Source organism: Hemiscyllium ocellatum, chromosome 2, assembly GCF_020745735.1.
Source record: "Hemiscyllium ocellatum isolate sHemOce1 chromosome 2, sHemOce1.pat.X.cur, whole genome shotgun sequence".
Classification (NCBI taxonomy): Eukaryota; Metazoa; Chordata; class Chondrichthyes; order Orectolobiformes; family Hemiscylliidae; genus Hemiscyllium; species Hemiscyllium ocellatum.
Window position 1 is genome coordinate 123,034,836 of NC_083402.1, and position 24,922 is coordinate 123,059,757.

At 40.3% G+C, this 24,922-nt stretch overlaps 1 protein-coding gene across 1 annotated transcript in view; it reads right to left on the reverse strand.

Moving 5' to 3' along the window:
• pgm5 (phosphoglucomutase 5) overlaps positions 1 to 24,922 on the reverse strand; it is a 179,962-nt gene that overhangs the window by 9,444 nt on the left and 145,596 nt on the right. Inside the window, exons 8-10 of the mRNA XM_060846089.1 lie at positions 15,699 to 15,834; positions 14,289 to 14,472; positions 3,808 to 3,942 (exon numbers count right to left, since the gene is read on the reverse strand). Of these exons, the coding sequence (XP_060702072.1) occupies positions 3,808 to 3,942; positions 14,289 to 14,472; positions 15,699 to 15,834 (455 nt within the window). The remainder of the gene's footprint in view (positions 1 to 3,807; positions 3,943 to 14,288; positions 14,473 to 15,698; positions 15,835 to 24,922) is intronic.

The following is a 24,922-nucleotide window of genomic DNA, read 5'->3' on the forward strand; positions in this document are numbered from 1 at the left end:
GTCCTGTTAATCATTGCATCCCCAGAGTGTGGTGCATGCTGAGACACTGAGTAAATTTAAGATGGAGATAGGCTGAGTTTTAATTGGTAATGGGTTGAAGAGGTAAGGAGTATGAGCAGGAAAGTGGAGTTGAAGCCACGATGAGATCAGCCATGATCGTAAGAAATAGAGGAGCATGCTCAAGGCTCTGAATTTCCTCCTCCTGCTGTTAGTTTTTACATATTTATGTTCTCTGTAATCTCCTCCAACACTACAATCTTCCATGAGCTCTGCGTTCCTCCAGTTCTGATTTCTTGATATCCCGAATTTCAATTGCTCAATCACAGGTGACCATGCTCAGTTCCCTGGGGACTCACTTCTGCCACTCTCTCCCTAAATCTATATGACTTCCTGAAAAACACTTTTTAAAACCCATTACTTTTATCAAGTTTTGTCCACCAGCCCGAAATGCCAAAAGTTGTTTGGTAATTGATCCCATGAAACAGCTTAGAAGGTTTTGTTTAGTTATAGGTGTGACACTAATGCAAGTTGTTGCTGTTAGTTGGAGGAGGAGATACATTTTTGGGCCTTAACAAGTAGTTGAACAGCTTTGAAGAAGATTTTATCTGCTCATCTGAGAAGATACTCCTAACTCCTTTCATTACAGCCCAAACTGATAACTAACCCAGTGCTCTTGCTTCTTCCAGCCTCCTGCCTGTCTACCTTGGATTCCAGCACCTGCAGTTGTTTTGTCTCTAACCCAGAGGAGAAGCTGCTTTGCAGCACCGTGCTTATTGAGTTATCATCTATCACCAGAGTTTGCATCATATTCTCTGGTGCCTGAATGAGCACTCTGTAACCTTGCAAACTGAGGCCGAGACTGGTGGCTGTTTTACTCTGCATAGCTTTTTTCCTTTTGTGATCCGAGCTTGTTACTAAATTGTTCTACAACATTTTATTAGTAGCAATAAAAAAAAATCTTTGAATTGTGAATTGACAAAGAAGGAGGCCATTCAGCCCATGATGCCTCTGTCAGGTCTGTCCAATTAGTCCCACTTCCCAGGGCTCTTTCTCCACCGCCCTGCCACAATTTCCTCGAGTATTTTTTCAATTCCTCTTTGAAAAGCTGCTACCGAGTCCGTTTCCCTTTCTCTTTCAGGCAGTGAGTTCCAGATCACAGAAACTCGACGTATCAATACATTTCTCTTCTTCTTCCCTCTGGTTCATTGGCCAATGATCCATATCTCCTGGTTGCCACAGGAGACAGGATTTAATGTACAATTCCAGCTCTTCAATCCAATCCTTTGGTTTCAGCATCACTGAGTGTGATTTTTGAAAGACAATTTATTTGCCAGCCAATAGGTTTATTACAGACTCTAAATGATTCACTGTCCAAAAAATACTGGGAATAACCTATACAAGCCAGGTTCTGCTGTGAGATCTGAGTGTGTCCAATGCAGGATCACACTTTGTAGGTAACCTGTGGCCATCCAGGATGTGCTAATACAGATGAGGAGGAATATTTCATTTCAAAGGCCTGTTTGTTCATATAATTCTCTTCCAGTGAAGCCTGGGTCAATGAACATATTCAAAGCTAATGAGGCTTATATTAGGGAGTCAAGGTTTATGGGGGACAGGCAGGAGAATGGAGTTAGGACCACAATCAGAACAGCCATGATAGGATTGAGAGGGCTTGATGGACCAAATAGCTTACACCTGCTCCTCTTTCATACGACCAGAAATGTTGAGAATAGCTGAGCCAGCACAATGGTGGTATAGCAATTACCATCCCAGAGGTTAAAGATCTTGGCAAGGAGGCAAACAGCTCCTCACTTACAAATTCTCTGGCACTAACGCCTGCCTGTGAACAGTTGTCATTCCCTCAAGGACTGTTCTTGGTAGCTGAGAAAGTTTCACTGTTATCCTTTTTAAGGAGAAATGCCTTAGTGAAGCAGTAGTGTTGGGGGTGGGAGGACAGGGGGAGTGGTGGTTTACTGTTACCCCCACTCATCTTCCATCAGGAAATGGATGGACCTGGTTTGGCCTCTCCCACTGACAGAGAATTAAACATGACAGCAACTTCTGTCTGGTTTAAAGTGGTCCCACAGTGTTCTAATTAAGGGGGAAGAGAATTACATACCATTTTCATCATCCTATCGTTGCACAGAATTAACGTGCTGGATTTCAAAAACATATATTTAATCCTCTGCATTCTGTTCCATTTCAGTCAGAAAAACATATTTACTTTTTATTTTAATCTTTTTCATATTTAGTTATTGACAGCAAGGGCAGATATTCAATGTTCTAGCTCAGTCTGTAATGCAAATTAAAACTCTTATTCTTGTTTTTAGATTCTTCCATGCTCTAATTACAACATTATCTCTGTAACCAACTCTATCTCCTCCAGTTCTCTTTACATCTGTAACCACCTCTAGTTCCAAGGGTCCTCCCTCTCCCTGTAATGTTTGCTAGACCCTCCTTCTCTCTTGCTCTGCAAAATTTTCCCGTCCCTACAACCTTCCCTATCTCAAACTTCTCCAGCGCTGTAAACCTCTCTAACTCAACATATTCTTGCTGTAACATCCTCGCCATCTCTAACCTCCTTCAATACATTCAATCCTCCTTGAGTATGACCTCTTGCAACAGACTACCATATTTGTAACCTTCTCCAATCCTCCTCATCTCTCTAATCTTCTTCAACCCTCCTTCTACATTTGACTAAATCTGGTCTTTTGTACAACCCTGATTTCCTGTGGTCCACCATCAGTGGCTGTGCTATCAGGGCAATAAGTTCTGGAATTCCATAAGACTATATAGTCTTATGGTAGTTACAACACTGAAGAAGACCATTCTGCCCATTTCTAGTTCATAGTTGCCTCAGAAGGTGATGAAGTTGGGGGTCATTGATTTTTTTCCATTGGATGGAAAATGAATTCCATGAGACTGTGGTGGAGGCAGATTCAACCTTGGCTTTCAAAAAAGATTTGGCTAAACATCCAAAAAAACTTTGGAAATGGACAGGTGAGAAAAATATAAACATACAAATTAGGAGCAGAAGTAAACCATTCGGACCTTGAGCTTGCTTGGCCATTCAATAAGATTGTGGCTGATCTGTCTGGTGTGTTTCAAATTCTACATTCCCATCTATTCTTGATAATGCTTGATTCCCCTGCCTAACAAGAATCTATCGACCTTTGAGTTAAAAAAAAATCAATGACCCCCAACTTCATCACCTTCTGAGGCAACTAGGAACTAGAAATGGGTAGAATGGTCTTCTTCAGTATTGTAACTACCATAAGACTACATAAGTTTCTCTGCCTCTCTATTTTCCTGTAGGATGCTCCTTGAAACCTGCCTCTTTACCAAGCTTTTGGTCATCAATCCCTTATCTCCTTATGTGGCTCCATTTGAAAGTTTTGAGTTTGACAACAATCCTCAGAAATATTTTGCAATGTGACAGGTGACATATGAATACAATTGCTATCATGATAATTTTAGTAAAAAGCAATACTGAATAAAAAAAAAGAGGAAATGCTAATGGATGTACTTTGATCCATTATTTAGTGCTAATCCGTAATATTTCATTTTTTCCAAAAGTGAGTTGGTGAACATTAGTGTGAAGATTCTCTCTTTTAAAATTAATCTCTTTGATCAATGTTGTTAACCCTTATCTAATCACACTTCTTAGCCCCAGTGTCTATTTCTGACTGATCATGAATTTACAATGTACCTTGCGATGATTTCATTTCCATATTAGTTACAGTTTAAATGTCAGACTGAACAATGTAATCTCTGTAAAACAACCTATACTTCAGTTGCTCGATTTACCTGTGGCTCCCTGTCAATCCTGCTGGGGTCCCGCTCATAACTCTCCGCATAAATCCTGATTGTAGATCCCATACTCCCGGTCCCGCTCAGTCTAAATATGATTCTAGAATCATCCGTGAATATCAATCTCAGGCCCTGTGAGAAGGAAAGTAGAAGTAGTTATCACAAGGAAATTTGTAGTGGGGAAACACTGCTACTAGTAGCTTGGACAAATACCTGCAATGGAAATAATTTATTTCTGTGGCTCTCAATCTAGTGCTTTAAAAGGAAGAGGTTACAGCAAATGTCTTGACTCATTGCTGGAATTCTTGTGGTGTTGTCCAACAGCTGAGAATAGTTAGCTACAGGCCTGGAAAATCCCTAGACCAATACCATTCTCAGCTGAAAGGACATCAACTCCAATGCTGACTGGAAAATATGACCAACGTATGGTGTTTTCTTACCTCATGATACTGCTGAGAATGGTATCACCCATGCTAAAATGGTGGTTTTGTAGAACAAATCAGGTATAGAGTTGTCAACCTTCTAGGATTGCCCTGGGGTCTTGATGAATTGAAGATTGATCTCCCTAATAGGTGAATTAATGATAATGTCTTGTTCTCTTCAGAATGCAGTTTATCTAATCCAAAAATATTGGGGAGGGAAGAAAAAGGTTGTCTGACTGGCACTCAGGAATCCATCCAAACAGCAAATAACCAATCTGTTTGTTTTAAAATTGGCTGTAGAAAGTACTTTTGGGAGAGATCAGAGGTGATGTGATGGAATCCTGTGGAATTTGATACCCTAATCGAGTATTGCTGAAGCCCCTAAAGGAGCAAGGGGTGAGATTTACAACATACCAATGAGGCCACATAATGTTGGCAGTGGATTGACTGCCTATAACTTGTTCTGTAGCCTGATTTCTTGGGGTCAGTTAGTTGAGTTAGCTGGATGACTGGTTTACCATGTAGAGTGACACTAACAGTATAGGTTCAGTTCTCGCACTGGCTGAGGTTAATGTGAAGGACTTTCCTTCTCAACCTTTCACCTCACCTGAGGTGTGGTGGCCCTCAGGTTAAACCACCAGCAGTTACCTCTCCCCTAATGAGAGCGTAGCCAATGGTCCAGTAGGACTATGGTGACTTTTGCGCTCTGATTTCCATGAATCCCTCTACAAACACCATGAAAAGGACCTTGCTGTACATAAATTGTCAAATCACCAGAGCACTAGCACTAATTTCCCAAATTAAATGTCTGTTTTGCTCAGTGGTTAGCACTGCTGCCTCACAGCACTAGGGACTCGGATTCAATTCCTGCATTGGGTGACTATGTGGACTTTGCACATTCTCCCCGTGTCTGCGTGTGTTTCCTCCAGGTGCTCCAGTTTCCTCCCACAATCCAAAGAGATGCAGGTCAGATGAATTGGCCATGCTAAATTGCCCATAGTGTTAGGTGCATTCGTCAGGAGTAAATATAGGATAGGGGAATGAGTCTGGGTAGGTTACTCTTTGGACAGTCAGTGTGGACTTGTTGGACCGAAGGGCATTTTTCCATATGGTGGGGAATCTAATCTAATCTAATCTAATCATGGCAGATAGCAGAGGATAGAGGTATCTCCATGCTCAAAGCAAGAGGTTCCAAGATACTTTCATTCTAGTATACACATCAAAGAAATAAAAAACTACATTTATATAGTGATTTCCACATCCTTAGAATGTTCCAAACAACTTTAGAGCCTATTAAGTTCTTTTTAAAGTGTAATCATTGCTGGCTGTTACCACAAACAGCACAGTGATAATGACCAGATCATTTGTTTCAGTGATATTGACTGAAGGATAAATGTAGGCCAGGCCAATAAAGAGAAGTTTCCTCATCCTACTTCAATTTAAGATGTATGGAATCTCTGACATCCACCTGAGAGGAATGAGAGGGACTCAAGTTTAACTGGAAGATTACTCTTCCAATAGTTCAGCACTTTTTCACTACTGCACTGGGAATGTCAACTTAGATATTCTGCTGAAGTCTCTGGAGAGGAACTTGAACCCACAACCTTCTCAGCGGAGAGAGGAATACTCACTGAACCATAGCTGAATGCAAAATGAGACCTATTTAAGAGACAAGGATATACTAGGGCTGTAATTAGGGAATATCAGTATATTTTTACATGCAAAACATTGAACATTCCCTGCAGCATTCTGTAAGTACATAAACATCGACATTTGGTACATTGCTCTGAATTAGAATGAAAAATTAATTCAGTCAAATCCTTCAAAAGTTAGCTTCAGGTTACAGAGAGAAAATAAAGTAGTTCAGAAAATGGAATCATTTATAAAGTTTGTTAAAAAATAAGTCAAACTATATTTATAAATGTGTGTGTGGGTGGTTGTTGGGAACAGTATTTATTCTCATCAAGAATAAAGTTGGATCATGAGATCTCCCGGACTAGTTTGATAGCCTGAGGGGGCTGAGGGAGGCATTCCCCATAGAATCTGTTTCTTTGTTGACTCATTCCCCTCCCCCCACCCCCCACATCTGCTTTTTTCTTGCCTCCATTGGAAATTTTAAGGCAGTTGGGCATAGAATGTGAGAAGGGAGTAGGGTACGTGAGATAGGGGAAAACATGGAGAGGGAATGCACATGTGTTTTGGTCATGATGTTCCACTTTCATGGTGTGAACCAGCTACCTGACCATATTGTATTTTTGTATAAGAGGAACACTTCCATTTTAATACAGATAGAGCACAGTGAAGCATCAGGAAGGTAGCAAACCTGGAGGGGGCAGCAAAAAATGCAGGTGCACCTGGCTGACATGGAAAGGAGGAGGAAGGGGAAGGGATTGGTCGTACCTGCAAATGTGTCAGCTATACCTCAATGTGTAGCACTTCCACCACTGAGTCAGAAGGTTGTTAACACAAAATGCAGGCCTATGCTGAGGGAAATGTCTTCATAGAGTCATACAGGATGGAAACAGACCCTTCAGTCCAACCAGTCATTCATCTTCAAGCATTTATCCAATTCCCTTTGAAATTTATTATTGAATCTGCTTTCCCTGCCCTTTCAGGAAGCTTGTTCCGGATTATAACGTCACTACGCAAAACATTGTTCTCTTTTGTGGCTTCTTGTTCTTTTGTTAATTTTTAAAAGTGTGACTTGTCTGGTTGCTCACTCTCTTGTCACGAGAAACAATTTCTCCTTATTCACTCTATTAAAACCAATTATTATTTGTACACCTTTCTTAAATCTCCTCATAAGCTTCTCTCTGCTCTAAGCAGAATAATCAATTTCTTTAGTCACCCCACTTAATGAAGCATCCTTTGAATGGTTCATCTCATGTCATAAATGACACCAGTAGGTATTGAATTGAATTATGAAATAGCACAGAAAGAATTTATTTTGTGCATCGAGTCTTATGAAGAGTAATCCTGTCAGTCCCATTCCTGTACTCTTTCCCCATATCCTATTATCATTTTTCTCCTTCAAGTATTTTTAAATTCTCATTTGAAGGTTACTTTTGAATCAGTTTCCACCAAAATATCAGGCAGTGCATCCTAACCACATGCTGCGTAGAAAAAGGTTTGTGTCATGTTACCCTTATGTCTTTTGCCAACCGTCTTAAATTTATGCCTCTCCTTGGCCCCTCAGCCATTGAAAGTAGACATCACTTTGTCTAAACCCCTCAGTAGTTTCAAAGCCTTATTGAATCCCTCCGTGGACCACTTTCCTCTCAGGAAACTATCCAGTTTCTCAATTGACCAACCCAACTGCATTTCCCCATCTATAGAATCATTCCAGTGAAACTAGTTTTAAAACAAATGCACCACTTACACCATCCTCAATTATATATGATGCAATCACAGGGACATTTATAAAATGTACTGTAAATACTTGTCGTAGGATATAAAACATAGATTTTGAAAAACGTAATGGAGACTAAATCTACAAATCCTAATTACAGAGAATGTAACGAGACCTTAAGTTCATTTCCTGTGCAATGTTGCATTGCTATGTTTTATAATGATGCAAAGAATTATAATGAATACAGGAAGTGTGGCATGATTATTGTGAAAAGGGGCCAATTATATATTGGTTCTTTGGATTTTACATTATATTAACCCCTTCCTTCTTGGTTTTGAGAATACCATTGCAGGATTTAACCTGCTCAGTTTAGGAACTCAGGACAGGAGGTGGTTCCTGTAGCTAGTTCAATATTCAATTAGATCATAGCTAATCTATGACATCACTCTATACATCCAGCCTTGTGATTTTAGCTAACATAAATTTCAAAGATTTGGCACAGACATGATGGCCAAATGATCTCTGTCAATGTTGTAAGATTTTATCAACAGACTTATTAATATCAATTCGCCAACTGTTATGAACAACTGCTATTTGTGCAAGAGAAATCTAAACTTTGACCAACTTTTGCATGGGAAAATACTTCCTAACTTCACTCATCAAAGGCCTGGCTCTAATTGTTACATTACACCCCCAGTTCTAAGCTCTCCAGACAGTAGAACAGTATGTAACTATGTTATATCTAATATATTGAATAATTGAATAAATCATCCTTAATCTTCTCACCTCTAAACAGTACAATCTAAATTATGTGTTTTCTCCTTGTAATTTAACTTGCAGAATTTAGGTTTCATTTGGGCAAATCCGCTGAAAGCTCCCTCCATAGACAATATATCCTTCCTATGGTGTGCTGCCGAGAACTAGAACCAGAGAATAAGTATAGTGCAGAAGGATGCTTTTAGGTCCATTGTGGTCATGTTGACTTTGAGAGGAACTCAGCTGGTCCTTTATTCCTATATCCTAAAAATCTTTTTCTTCTCTTCAGATAATTATCAATTCAAATCTGAACACTGCACTCCAAGAGCAGTCTAACCAAGAATAACCTCTAAACACACTATGTAGTCTCTTGAGAGCCATGAAGCTTAAATAAGACAGCAATCAGATATCACTGAGCAGCCTGGCTGGAATACTTTGGATTCCTGAGGTGGCCTCAGACATTCCAGGAATACATGAATTGGAATATCAACATCAAGCAGATTGTAATGATTGTAAGGTTGATAACTTCCCCTCCGTGTTAAAATCTGAATATCATAGGCCTGTCATTGAAAGTTGGGATAGAAGCCCATGACAATACAAAGCTTTATTTTATTTGACATTGCCCTCAGAACATCCCAAGTGCTTTTCAGCCAATGGAGTGCTGCTAAAATGGAGGAAACACAGCAGCCAAATTGTCATTGCAAAATCTCACAAATAACAATAAGATATTTGATCAGGTTTATGGTTTTCTATATGTTGGTCCTTGTAAGATAGACCTTAAAAGGTTGGCTCCTTATTGAGTCAGATATCTTGAAGTTTATTAACAACACTAATTACATGGCTACAATAGCACAGACTCGTACATATGCAGGTCTGTACTTACTGACGTTACATACATCTTACACACAACTGACTGGCTGCATTTCCTCTACTACACAGAGAGTGACTTCAGGTGAGATGGATAACTTTGAGTAAGAATATCACAGTGTTGTAATGTTATAGCAACTATCTTTAACGTAAAGGCCTATTTCGTATGGAACTTATATAGAGTCATATAGATGTACAGCATGGAAACAGACCCTTTGGTCCAACCTGTCCATGCCGACCAGATATCCCAACCCAATCTAGTCCCACCTGCCAGCACCTGGCCCATATCCCTCCAAACCCTTCCTATTCATATACCCATCCAAATGCCTCTTAAATGTTGCAATTGTACCAGCCTCCACCACTTCCTCTGGCAGCTAATTCCATACACTTACCACCCTCTGCATGAAAAAGTTGCTCCTTAGGTATCTTTTGTATCTTTCCCCTCTCACCTTAAACCTATGCCCTCTAGTTCTGGACTCCCCAACCCCAGGGAAATGACTTTGTCTATTTATCCTATCCACGCCCTTCATAATTTTGTAAACCTCTATAAGGTCTCCCCTCAGCCTCTGACGCTCCAGGGAAAACAGCCCCAGCCTGTTCAGCCTCTCCCTGTAGCTCAGATCCTCCAACCCTGGCAACATCATCGTAAATCTTTTCTGAACCCTTTCAAGTTTCACAACATCTTTCTGATAGGAAGGAGACCAGAATTGCATGCAATATTCCAACAGTGGCCTAACCAATGTCCTGTACAGCCGCAACATGACCTCCCATCTCCTGTACTCAATACTCTGACCAATAAAGGAAAGCATACCAAATGCCTTCTTCACTATCCTATCTACCTGCAATGTCACTTTCAAGGAGCTATGAACCTGCACTCCAAGGTCTCTTTGTTCAGCAACACTCCCTAGGACCTTACTGTTAAGTGTGTAAGTCCTGCTAAGATTTGCTTTCCCAAATTGCAGCATCTCGCATTTATCTGAATTAAACTCCATCTGCCACTTTGTCTTTAAAGAATGGGAATCCTTTCTCTGACAAACATATAGATATATTTCTTTACATATTTGGAAAGTGGCTCTATGATATGACCAGATCTAGGCCTTATATGGTTATCACAACTTATTGGTTTAGATTTGGTCTGTCATGTACTATCTGTCATCGAGAATGGATGCATTTTATTTGTTGAAAATGTGTTGCTGGTTAAAGCACAGCAGGTCAGCCAGCATCCAAGGAACAGGAAATTTGACGTTTCGGGCCAGAGCCCTTCATCAGGAGGGCTTCATACAACATTTTATTTGTTGTACCTGTGTGCTTGCTTTCTAATTTGATACCTTTTGTATCTGAGTAAACATCCTGTGCGATGGGTGGTTGATGATATGCAATTCTAATATGTCATCTATTTCCTTGTAGAAGTTAACCATTGCTCATTACTGGATGTAGGTTTGCTCGCTGAGCTGGAAGGTTCATTTTCAGAAGTTTCATCACCGTTCATTGAGCCTCCGGCCTCCGAATGAAGCCTGTTCATTACTCATTACATCAGACAACCTCAGCTGGAGACGTGCTATCTTTCCATGAATCTATGTGCTCGTACCTCATATGCTTTGTCCTGGATGAGGTTGGAATAGCTATCTGCATTCTCATTAATCATTTTGATTGTTCTTTCCAACAATGTGTCAGGTCATTGAATCGTGATAGCGTGGGAGGGGAAAAAGTGTGCGTTTCTTCCAAACGTGAGAGTTGCTGGTAAGAGTAAACCATTGCCTAGATGAGTAGCATGTAGCTTTGAAACAGCTACCTAAAAATGTTATCAAGTCACTTTGTATTTAATGATAATGGAGCATGCAGTATGAACTCTGGATTCTGTGGGACTGTTCGAATGACGGGAACAAGGAAAAAAACTAATATGTTGAACACTCCACTTCCTGCATTCACCTTTGAAGCACGCATTACCACAAACTATTGTCAGACACAATTTATTATTATGGCAAATTGGATGGTCAATGTATCAAAAATGTTGGAATGTAGTATCTTTAATTTGTCATAGAAAAGGAAATTTGGTTACTAGAATTTAATTGATGTGAAAAGTATCAATTACAATCATACAATCATGGCTCAGAAGAAATCTTATACATAAGGAAAGGTTCATATGGTTGTTGAAGTTGATTAGTTGATCAATATCATTGAATCGTACAGCATGGAAACAGACCCTTCGGTCCAACTTGTCCATGCCGACCAGATATCCCAACCCAATCTAGTCCCACCTGCCAGCACCTGGCCCACATCCCTTCAACTCTTCCTATTCATATACCCATCCAGATGCTTTTAAATGTTGCAATTGTACTAGCCTCCACCACTACCTCTGGCAGCTCATTCCATACACGTACCACCCTCTTTTATATCTTCCCCTCTCACCCCAAACCCATGCCCTCTAATTGTGGACTCCCCCACCCCAGGGAAAAGACTTTGTCTATTTATTTCTATCCATGTCCCTCATGATTTTATAAACCTCTATAAGGTCTCCCCTCAGCCTCCAATGCTCCAGGGAAAACAGCCCCTGCTTGTTCAGCCTCTCCTTATAGCTCAAATCCTCCAACCCTGGCAACATCCTAGTAAATCGTTTCTGAACCCTTTCAAGTTTCATAATATCTTTCTGATAGGAAGGAGACTAGAAGTGCATGCAATATTCCAACAGTGGCCTAACCAATGGCCTGTACAGCTACGACATGACATCCCAACTCCTGTACTCAATACTCTGACCAATAAAGGAAAGCATACCAAACGCCTTCTTCATTATCCTATCTACCTGTGACTCCACATTCAAGGAGCTATGAACCTGCACTCCAAGGTCTCTTTGTTTAGCAACACTCCCGAGGACCTTACCATTAAGTGTATATGTCCTGCTAAGATTTGCTTTCCCAAAATGCAGCACCTCATATTTATCTAAATTAAACTCCATCTGCCACTTCTCAGCCCATTGGCCCGTCTGATCAATATCCTGTTGTAACCTTCTTTGCTGTCCATTACATCTTCAATTTTGGTGTCATCTGCAAACTTACTAACTGTACCTCTTATGCTCACAGCCAAATCATTTATATAAATGGTGATCATTTCCGAACCTTCTCCAGTTTAATAGCATCCTTCCTATAATTGGGTGACCAAAACTGCACATCGTATTCTGGAACAGAGCTCACCAATGTCCAGTACAACTTCAACATGATTCCCAACTCCTATACTCAAGGGTCTGAGCAATGATGGCAAGCATGCTAAATGCCTTCTTAACTACCCATCTACCTGTGATGCAAATTTCAAAGAATTAAACACTAGTACCCCTAGGTCTCTCAGTTCTACAACACTACCCAGCACCCTACCATTAATTATATAAGTCCTGCCCATGTTTGTTTTAACAAAATGGAATATCTTGCATTTATCCACATTAAACTCCATCTGCCACTCCACACTCCATTGATCAAGATCTCTTTGTAATCCTGGATAACCTTCTTTACTGTCCATTGTATTATCAATTTTGGTGTCATCTGCAAATTTACTAACCATGCCTCTTATTTTCTCATCCAAATTGTTTATGTAAATGACAACCAGAAGTGGTCCCAGTACCATTTCCTGTGGGACAATATGTGGATTGACACATCGCTTGTTCCTTTTTAGTCATGTCATCTATATGCATCTAGTCAAGCATGTCATTTTAGAGCCAGTGGAATTATAACTTGTTTGTCTCTAGCTCTTTTAATTTTGTAGACTTATGTCTGTACGTAGCTTTCATGCCTAAAATAGTGATGGCTTTTTGTTAATCTTCATGCCTTTTCAGAAAAAAGACAATGAAAGAATCACAAGATGTCTGGACACAGATAAGGCCTTTTCAGCATAGAAGATCACAGAATCACAAAGTGTTTTGATGTAAGAGGAGGCTATTTGGCCCATTGAACCTGCACTGGTTTGTTAAATAATCATTATTACCTGCTGACAATCTGCTCCAAAAGGTGAAAATTTTAAGTTTTCTGTAGGAAATATTTAGACATCTTAAAATTGGATTGCTTAACAGACTTAATGAGATGAAGCTCATTAAAGTCTTTATGTTTGAAGGAAGTATTTTTAAAAATCTCTAGTACTGCTGATCAATTTCAGGAGAGGAAGGAAGTTTTCAAACAAAATGGAGTTCATTAATTGAAAACAAAATGCCTCAATATCTTCCTTTACAACTAGGTAAGAACTGGTTGTTGTTTTTATACTTCAAATCTTCGGAGAACCTACTTTAGTAGGTTAGAAAGTTCTGGAATTGACATCCTAGGATGGATGTGATTGCATTGGAGAGAGAGCAGAGCAGATTTATTATTTGTTGCCTGTGCTGGGAGAGTTTTAGTTCAAAGACAGATTGGGTAGACTGGGGTTGTTTTCCTTGGAGCAAAGGAGGCGGAGGAGACATGATTAAGATTATCCAAGTAGACGGGCATAGACAGGGTGGACGGATCAATGGAGGGATTAATGACCAGGGTGCATGGATTTAATGCAAGGGGCAGGGACGTTTAGAGGGGATGTGAGTAAACCTCTGCTTTCATTCAGAGGGTGGTAGAGGCATAAACCTTCATAACATTTAAGAAGTACTTAGTCATACACTTGGAATGCCAAGTTATACAAGGCTGTGGGCCAAGTGCTGGAAAATGAGATTAGGACAGTCAGGTTGCTTTTGTCTAGCACAGTTTCAATGGGCTGAAGGGCCTTTTGCTGCGGTGCAGACCTCTAAAAGAAGTGACAGCGACACAAAGAAAAGCTTTCTTGTGCAGCAAATTGCTGGGATCTGGAATATCCTGCGTGAGAGTGTGATGGAGGCAAATTCAACTGAGGCATGCTAGAGGAAGTTAGAATCATTGTTTGTGGAATCTTGTCATGTGCACATTGGATCCTATCGATGTACATTATTATGGGGGCCAATTGGCTCTTGGTGTGTCTTGAGATTGTGAAAAATATTGCAGAAATGCAAATTTTCTCTGTTAGGGTTAATGCAAAAAATACTCCTTCACCACTGTTGACTAGTCCCATGAAGAGAATAAGTACAGAATAGTTTGACTACTCACCTGGTTCCTGGTCACGATGCCATCCACGGGATCTGTGTACTCAAAGTTTTCAGTTTTCTCCACTGTGTAGTTGTGATTGCCAACAGCGAACTGTTGGTTTATGAATGATCGTTCTGTGACGACAGCTTCAAGGTCCCTCATTAAATAGTAGGCAGCTCGTGGGTCAATATCTTCATAATCAAACCTAGGCATAAACAAAAAGCAAGTTCAGGTAAGGAGCTGAGGGGAAAGCAATGAAATTAAAGGAAATAAAAGAGCAATGGAATATCAAAGGACTACAGATCATTTCCTTTTAATTTCACCTTTGGGAACCTTAGTATCATTAGAAAAGCTTGTATTTATCTTTAGTTGTCCCTTGGGTAGGTAACATTAAGTCTGCTTCTTAAACTTTAGACCATTTGGTGAAACTGCACTGTTTCTTTGAGAGTTGGAACATAGAACATAGAAAGATACAATGCAGTACAGGCCCTTTGGCCCTCGATGTTGCACCGATCCAAGCTCACCTAACCTACACTAGCCCACTATCCTCCATATGTCTATCCAATGCCTGTTTAAATGTCCATAAAGAGGGAGAGTCCACCACTGCTACTGGCAGGGCATTCCATGAACTCACGACTCGCTGAGTAAAGAATCTACCCCTAACATCTGTCCTATACCTACCACCCCTTAATTTAAAGCTATGCCCCCTCGTAATAGCTGATTCCATAAGTGGAAAAAGGTTGTCATGGTCAACCTTACCTAAACACCTAATTATCTTGTACACCTCTATCAAGTCACCCCTAAATCTTCTTTTCTCCAATGAAAACAGCCCCAAGTGCCTCAGCCTTTCCTCATATGATCTTCCTACCATACCAGACAACATCCTAGTAAACCTCCTCTGCACCCGTTCCAGTGCCTCCACATCCTTCCTATAGTATGGCGACCAAAACTGCACACAATACTCCAGATGCGGCCGCACCAGAGTCTTATACAACTGCAACATGACCTCAGGACTCCGGAACTCAATTCCTCTACCAATAAAAGCCAGTACGCTATATGCCTTCTTCACAGCACTATTTACCTGGGTGGCAACTTTCAGAGATCTGTGTACATGGACACCAAGATCCCTCTGCTTATCCACACTACCAAGTATCTGACCATTAGCCCAGTACTCCATCTTCTTGGATTTTAATCCAGTGACCATGGGTGTGTGGTCACTGGACATTGGGGTGGGTTAATGTGCAATTGTGTAAAGAATGTTAATTTAGTTAACTGTCCCAATGATTCAGAACCCAAACCAACTGAGTTACAGAGGAAACAGAATGGTGACTGACAGTTCAGGGACAAGTCTGTCCAACACGGATCAATAAGGGCCTCAGTTGCAAGGTTGAAATACGAGCCGGTGTCTCCTAGAGTAGATACTGAGCTCACCTGCAGTAGTAATTCCGACCAAAGCGGGCCCAGTGCTCCTTAACAATCTCCTCCACACTCCGCTTTCGAGCTGCGATAATAGACAACCACGCAAGGACAGCCCAGAGACCATCCTTCTCCCGAATGTGATCAGACCCTGTGACACACAAAATAATTTAAGAGTTTTATGTCTAAAGCTGGTTTCATACTGGAGTTCCTTGAACATACAAACGCAGAGACATTGGCTATTTAGCCCATTGTGCCTGTGCTGGCGCTTTGAAATAGATGCTTAATTAGACCTATTGTCTTGATTTTTACCAAAAGCCCTGCAAATTTCTCCTCTTTCAACATTTATCTGATTTCCTTTTAAAAATTGCTGTTGAACCTGTTTCTACTGCCCTTTCAGAAGATCACAATAACATGTTGTATAATCCAAGCTCTTTACATCTCTTCTCTCATTCTAAGTCTCTGAAGAGTTTTACCCAGAAAGAAACTTCTGTTATTAATATTTTTCTGTAAGCACAAATCCTGGTTAGCCAAGCAGCTGGACGGAGGAATTAACAACAATGTCTATCAGGAATGATCTGCTATCATGCCCAATTCAGTTATTTCCTACAAGGAATATGTCTTCTTTGTTTAAAGTTGAGGCAGGAGAGTTGTTCTGAACTTTTTATGTTTCTATTTTCTAAATTTTTTCTACAATCTGTAATGCTGGACTTTTCATTTCTTTATTTTTTTTCTATTTTTCTCCCCCATGACCTTGTTCTGAACTATTTCTATCTAAGTACCTTGTACCTAAGATGACGCTGTAAGTGGTGACTTATAAACTTTTCACTGTACTCATTTGAGTTGCTGGGTTCAGAGGAAAATTACATAATTCATAGATTATCTTTAGGTTATTTTAATTATTGAAATCATTGCTGCAACAAACTGAAGCTTTTAAAAAATTTGTTATGCAATATGGATGGTTCTAACATTTTGATCCAGAATAAGATGGCTGGGGTGCAGAAGCCAGTGGGTTGCTGGGGGAGGGAGCACAATGAAGCAGACACACAGAAGGTATGTCGTGGGCACAATGAAATTCCTATTTCTGTTAAGCCTCTCAGTCATAAAACTCTTAAGGGGCCTGACAGGATAAATGCAGAACCATGTTTCCTCTTGGCTGTGGAATCTAGGACACAGGGACCACAGTCTCAGACTAGGAGGTTCACCCCTTAAAACTGAGACAAGGAGCAATTACTTCAATCAGAAATTCAAGAATATTTAGACTTCTCTACTCCAGAGAGTTGTGGATGTGTCGTTGTTGAATATATTCAAGTTACAAGTTGATACATGTTTGGATATTGTGGGAATTAAGGGATATAGGAATGATTGTGGGAAGATAGAATTGACATAGAAAATCAGCCATGATCTTATTGAAAAATTAAACAGAGTTATGGTTTCAAACGGGCTCCTGTTTCTTATTTTTTGATCAGACCATCCTCAGGCTTCTATATTGATGAGAATACAAGCCTAGTCTCTGCAACATGTCCTTATATTTGATTAACACTTCTAGTACTGATATCATTACCGTGGATCTGCAATGCACTCCTTATAAGGTCAACATATGCTTCCTTTGGTTTGGAGCATAGACTGAACACATTACTTGAGAGCGCTTCTCCCCATTTGTCTTTCAACTTTGAGATAAAGGCAACATTCCATTAGTCCTTTTACTGAATGATTCAATGCTTGGTCAATTCACAGTTATGAAAGATGTTACAGGCTTTTCAAGCAACAATAATCAGTTCACAGTGACTCTGACTTGATTTTGCATTCACTGTTTTACTACAGCAATGCTGATTTTGCATAAAGCAGGGGCAATTTATTACATTGGAAAGCATATGATCAGCTTTGTCCAATACTGAGCTATGTGACCACAATAACCTCACTGTGTGAACGTAAATCTGTTAACAATTGCTTGTCCACATACAGACTCTAGCTCTCAGTTGGAGCCTCCTGGTGAAAAGAGTTGCAATGGTAAATCTTCGACTGTAAGTTGTACTTAGATAAGGGCAGGAGATGGGGTTATTGCTGGCTAGACCAGCATTAAATGGCTATCCCTCAGTCCCTTCTTGAAGTGCTGCAGTTTTGTTACTTACTGATCCTAACAAAAACTTACATTTATATAGTGTCTTTAACCTAGTAAAGTGATCCAGGGCAATTCACAGGAGTATGATCAAACAGTATTTACATCGAGCCACATAAGGGGATATCAGGACACATGACCAAACGCTTGTTCGAAGAAGTAGATTTTAAGGAGTGCCTATTGGTGGGGGGAGAGGCCAGGGAGATGCAGTGCATTAGTTAGAGGGAAACAGGTCTGGGTTGGTTGCTCTTCGGAGGGTCGGTGTGGACTGGTTGGGCTGAAGGGCCTGTTTCCACACTGTAGGGAATCTAATCTAAATCCCTGAACATTATGTGCAATTTAGCATGGCCAATTCACCTAACCTGCACATCTTTGGACTGTGGGAGGAAACCACAGCACTAAAAGAAACCCACACAGATATGGAGAGAATGTGCAAACTCCACACAGACCGTCAAGTCCCTGGCGCAGTGAGGCAGCTGTGCTAACCACGGAGCCACCATGCTGCCCTACTGAGAGAGCACCACTGAGGGAGTTGTGGTGTGTCAGTTGTGAGAGAACATGCACTGATGGAGTGTTACTGCTAAAGAAATGCTACACTAACAGAAGGTCAGTGCCAAGAGAATGTTACACCATTAGACCTTCAGTACTGAAGGCACACAGAACTGGCAGAGAAGGTCAGTGTTGAGACAGTGCTGAACTATTGGAGTGCCAGTCGTGAGTGAGCAATATACAGTTGGAATGCACAGTACTGAGGCAGCACTGAACAGACAGAGGGTCAATACTGAGGGAACGCTGAACTGTCAAAGGGCCACCACTGAGGGCGTGCTGCACTGTCAGAGAGGCAGTTTTGAGGATAGAATGTGACCAAGCTGGGGACAGAGTCAGTTAAGGCACTAAAGTGACATGCCTAAAAGGTAGTGTCAGTACCATTCACATGGGCTCTGTTCATAGGACATTCACTGGTGGAGTGCCCAAGGTCCTCAGGACAATGACTGATCCTACACCATTTCAGTTATCCTCACTGGGAGTGATCTTAGATGTAGAAGATAGGGCCAGCTGAGACTCTCACACAATATCCGTCTATTTCCTCCTCCCTCATAATTTTGTCCACTGCCCTTTCAATTCCATTACATTCATGGGAGGTGGGCATCACTGGCTAGGCCAGATTTATTGCCCATCCCCATTAGCCCAGAGGGCATTAAGTCAACCACATTGCTATGGGTCTGGAGTCACATGGAGGCCAGACCAGGCAAGGATGACATTTTCCTTCCCTCAAGGACATTAATGAATGAGATGGGTTTTTCTGATAATTGACAATGGATTCACGGTCATCATTAGACTCTCAATTCCAGATTTTTATTGAATTCAAATTCCACCATCTGCTGTAATGGGATTCAAACCCAGGTCCCCCAGAACATTACCTGGGTCTCTGGATTAACAATCCAGCGATGATACCACTAGGCCATTGCCTCCCCAGCCAGTCCCTGTGGTAGTGAGGTCCAGATTCTCACCACTATACGGATAAAGAAGCTTTTCCTTCATTCTCTGTTGTATTTATTAGTGACCACCTTATATGTATAATCTCTTAGTTTTTGCATCAGAGGTGCAGACAGATAATTACAAAGCCCTATGAAATGCAAGCCATGATATGGAGGCGCCGGTGTTGGACTGGGGTGAACCAAGACAGAAGTCACATGACACCAGGTAATAGTCCAACAGGTTTATTTAAAATCACATGCTTTTGGAGTGCTGCTCCTTCACCAGGTCACTTCACCCGACAAAGGAGCAGTGCAGAAATACAAAGCCACTGAGGTCTGAGTTTGGGACATTCATGTCTAAAAGTTTGTGGGAACTGTATTAAATTGTGGGCTAATGGATGAAGTTTAAAAAGCTATGATTGATTACTGAGGAGCAGGGAATGTTGCTGTGGAACCGTTCCTTAGGAGATGAGAATACATCAGTATAGTAGATCAGATGAAATCTGTGATGAAGTTGTGCTTGATTGGTCCAATGTCTTTGTATCAGATCTAATTATATGTAATTACAGTATTTGCTCCTTGAGGCTTGCTGGCTGACGATTTGTTTAATTGTTTAATAGCTGCTGCTTTGCTGGTTTGCACTGCTGCAAAGCTCACATCATGACATCAGTACTTTGCCATTTGCAAAACCGGCAAGCTGTAAGCATTCTGACAAAAATGGAAGAGTTTTTAAACTGCGCTGTCAAGGCACTGGCTAGATGCCAGAGAAGCAGTCTCCTCAGTAGCTCATTAAGGAACCTTCTATCCTTTTATAGCCGCAGACTTTGAAGAAACCCTTTTAGCCTGTCAGGGAGGTATCAAGATCTGCGAAGTGATTCTGCTAAATGAGCACTGCACAAATATTTATCCCAGGCTTTTAGATATATGGACAACAGCAATTCCAACATCAGCTTTGCGTGGATAAGAAAGACAAAAGCACATTCTGTTGAAACGATGTTTAATTGAATTTGTATTACCTAATTGGCACCAATCCCTGATTTAAATTACTCCACCACTGACAGTTATGCTCACAGTTTGCTAAACCTAAATTCTGGAATTCTGCCTGTATCTCTCGACTTTTCCCTCCCTCTCTCTCTCCTCCTTTCTGATTCTTCTTAAAAGTTTACCTCTTTGAGCAAACATCTCGTTGTCTGTCCTAATATCTCCTTATTAGTTCACTGTTGATATCGGTCCTGCAAATAATGTCTTACCATTTGAAAAAGTGCTATATTAATGTACTTGTTGTTTAAGTATTGCTCTACATTTAGAGTCAAGATTAGAGTGATGTTAGTCTCCAGCATCTGCAGTAACCACTTCTGTCTTGCTCTACATTTAGTCAACTTTACACAATGACATCCACTTCTACCTACTACCCACGTCCCAGCGATCTCCAAAAGGCTCCTGTCTTGTCAGATTCTAATTCCAACACTCAGCTTTAACTTTGCAGATTTTTGTAGCATGTGTAGCAATGGACAATCCAAGTCTTGCATTCAGAATAATATGTTTATTGACCTTGTGTATATCCCATATTGTACCTGTAATGGTCAGGGATGTTCCTGCCCATAGCATGCTTTTCCCATGGGGGAAATGAGATAGAAATCACTCAGGGTCCTTCATCAACTTTAAATGCAAAGTGCAAACACTACATAATGTCAAAGTTTGTGATGTATCCGCTCTCAACAACAATAGCTTTCACTTACGTAGTGCCTTTAAAATGCCTAAAAATGGCTTCACAGGGGCATTATCAGATAAAACAAAATTGTGACTGAGTCACATTTGAAAATATTAGGAGAGGTCAATGAAAGGTTGGTCAACAAGGTAGCTTTTAAGGAATACTACAAAAGATGAGACAGGGTAGTGAGAGATGGAGAAAAAGTTGAGGGAACTCCAAACTCTAGGGCCCACGCAGCTAATGATGAAGCATTTTAACTTGGGGATGCTCAACAGATCTGATAGAATTGGAAGAGTATGCAGATCCTGGAGTCTGCTGAGACTCAAGAAGAATATTGAGATACCGAAGGCGCAAAGCCAGCCAAGGATAAACTTGTAAACAAAGGTGTGGAATTTAAAATTGAGGTATTTCTGAACTGGGAACTAAATCCTCCAAATGTGTAAAGTGAGAAGTGGTCATTTGGAAAACATGGCCTTGCATTACTGCAGTAATTAATACTCAGCCATCAGAAACTAAAGGGCAGAAAAACAGAGTAAATGTTATTGTTTTTAAATTCTAATATGGGTCCAACAAACAGATTTTGAATGATTCTGGATCCAATGTTAAGGTTGATGGGGGACACAACAATGAGTGAAAAATCTGAGACTCAAGCTTTTCATTGTTGTTTTGGAATACTGTATTTCATATGGTACCCAGCATTAATATAATATCAGCAAGTGAAGTTACAATGTGAGCCAAGCTGCTCTTTATGAGTAGGGTGTGATAGGCACTTGGCCATGTGCTATGAAACAAAATCAGGAAAGTTCTGGTTACATTCTTAGTACAATACTATATCTCTTTCAATCATCTCATTGGTCTCGTGGTGTCAGAAGGGCCATTGTTCACTCTCTGTAAAACAGCACAGGAATTAGAAAGATCATTTGGACCTCCAGATCCATGTCTTTGAGAATCCCATGATAAAATAAATGAAGAAATAAAGACATAACACTGGATCATAATTCTATCAGTAATACTGCAACAATAACATTTTAAAAATCTTGGTATCATTGCAGAATGTCAGTACTGAAAGATGGGCCCTCCCATGTTTGTCCAGAAACTTGGTTTAAATTGCACCATTAACATCTCAAGGATATTAACATCCTGTTTTAATCCATGTGGGGGAACTATTAGCCAAACTAACAAAATTTGTCAAATGACCTCCTAATGATGCAATTAATCATAACATTTCAGTTTTTTGCAACTTTTTACTTTAACAGAAAAAAAATGCAAATTCAACATGGATTAACAGAAAAATTATGCTTCAAATAAAATATTAATTTAAATCTTTAGTACAACAAGGAAACATCAACTGCAAGCATTTCCCTTCAGCCTATACATCTTACATAATGTTAAAAATCACACAACACCAGATGCTAGTCCAACAGGTTTATTTCGAAGCACTCGCTTTCGGAGCGCTGCTCCATCGTCAGGTGGTTGTCCAAAAGGTACTGCTTCCAAATAAACCTGTTGGGTTATAACCTGGTGTTGTGTGTTTTTTAACTTTGTCCACCCCTGTGAAACACTGGCTCCTTCAAATCATCTTACATAACTACACGATTCAACAATATACTATTCTTTCTTTACACAGAGTAGGTCAAGAGCTTTCACCCCATGGTTTTGGGTATGATTATGAAGGCACACTTCAATGAACATTTCCTCCTTCAGGTCATGACAGCACCAAATGGTGCAGCTTTTCTGAGTTTATTTTCAACTGACCAACAACTAGGAGCCTGGTTCATTGTTTGGCTACCACTTCCAGCAAAACATGAGCCCATTTGTGTCACCAACCTATCCCCACAGCTCTTCAGATTCCAGACCTAACTAGCTTGCAGAGTGTCTCAAATAGCTTCTTTTCCCTCTAAACATTAAAAGTGACCACATTTGAGAGAAATGTGATTTTTCTCTTCTCAAGAATTCAATGAACACATCTCTTCTGTCTCTGGTTGCTTTCTTTTTATGTTTGCGCCTATATCTTGATCACTTTCTCCCTGCAGCTCTCCTATCTTCTTTACAACAGAAGCTTCTTTGTTTGCCTTTGATGTTCCTGCATCTATGTACTGATTGCCTTCACCCTCCAGCTCCACAACTTGGAGCTCTCCTTTGGGAGTTCACCTGTCTATTAAGTTTACCCTACTTCAAGGTTAAGAGTTCCCAGATCACATGGAACAGCATTTCCTATTCTTCAAACAAAAATTAACAATTCACTTCTTTGGAATTGGTGAAATATTTTCACATATCAATTACAGGTTCAATAGTTTTTTTTAAAAGGAATCACAATTTTTTTTGTACTGTACTGGTTCTGGGTCCAAGATTTTCACAATCCCAAAGAGCTTCACAGAGCTTATAAAGCAGAAAAATGATCTTATGCCTCGTTAAAAAAAACTTATAACAGAAACAAAATGCTGCTGGATAAGGACATAAATACACTTACATAGTAACTTTTACATCCACTGGTTGTCCCAAAGCAAATTACAGGCAACAAGTGTTTTTTTATGTAGTTTAACAGTGTCATAACACAAGATCCCACAAATAACAATGGAAGAATAGCTAGATACTCTATCGATTGAGGGACAACTACTGTCCATGATGATGGGATAGCTTCCTAGCTGTTCTTCAAAATGGTGCCACAGGATATTTTACATTGACCTGGGAGGGTAAATGAGACATCAATTTAGTATTGCATCCAAAAGATTGGGTTTCTGACTATGTGTTATTGTCTCAGTATTTGAGCATAAGCTTAGATTGCTTTGCTTAAGTCCTGGAGTGGAACATGAGTCCACAACCTCTGATTGAAAAGAAACTGCAGCCAATTAAGCCATAATTACAAATTATGGAACTGGGGTTGGTAGTGCTGCCTCACAGCGCCTGAGACCCGGGTTCAATTCCCGACTCAGGCGACTGACTGTGTGGAGTTTCCACGTTCTCCCCGTGTCTGCGTGGGTTTCCTCCGGGTGCTCCGGTTTCCTCCCACAGTCCAAAGATGTGCAGGTCAGGTGAATTGGCCATGCTAAATTGCCGTAGTGTTAGGTAAGGGGTAAATGTAGGGGTAAATGTAGGGGTATGGGTGGGTTGCACTTCGGCGGGTAGGTGTGGACTTGTTGGGCCGAAGGGCCTGTTTCCACACTGTAAGTAATCTAATCTAATCTAATCTAATCCCTTATTTATGTGAATGATGGAACAGGTTTGAGGGGCTAAAATGCTAGATATTGTCCCAGTGTTCCTCGTCTATCCTCAAAACTAAAGCATCCTATTACTGTCTGTTTTAATAAATCTCTTCTGATTTATTAATCAGAACAGTAGTTTGTCATCCTTTGACATCCACCTTAAAGTAAGATTATGCAGATTGTGACACAGTAGACATACGTCTCTATGTTATTAGCATGGCTAGAGCTTTACTTGAAGCAGACTTATTAGAAATCACAGTTATGGTGTGCAAGATTTCCCCCTTTGTCATCGTGCAGGTGAACAGATTTATGTAGATGTAGCATGACTCCTTATGTATGTTTTTGATATCTCAATTAAATAAGCATCTACTGTTTATCAGGTACAGGAGCCTCATAGTTATGTTACCTCATTAATGAATCTTGAGGTCTGGACTAATGATCTAGAGAGGTAGAGGTTTCAGTTTAAACACCCTGCTGCCAGATTTGAAGGTTGCAGTTGTCATTTTAATGGTAACAGTTGAATAATCATTTGGTCATGAGAGAGTGATTATGTCCATGGGCTAGCTTATTAAAAACAGTAAAATATGTTATAAGTTATGAAGCAATCATTGTAGCAACTATTTCATTTCGGTGTGACCTGCTTGGAAACCCAAAGCAGACTAATTGTCAGGCAGAGTTGTAAAATTGTATTCACACATGGAATCCTTAAAAGTGAATTTTCTTAAATA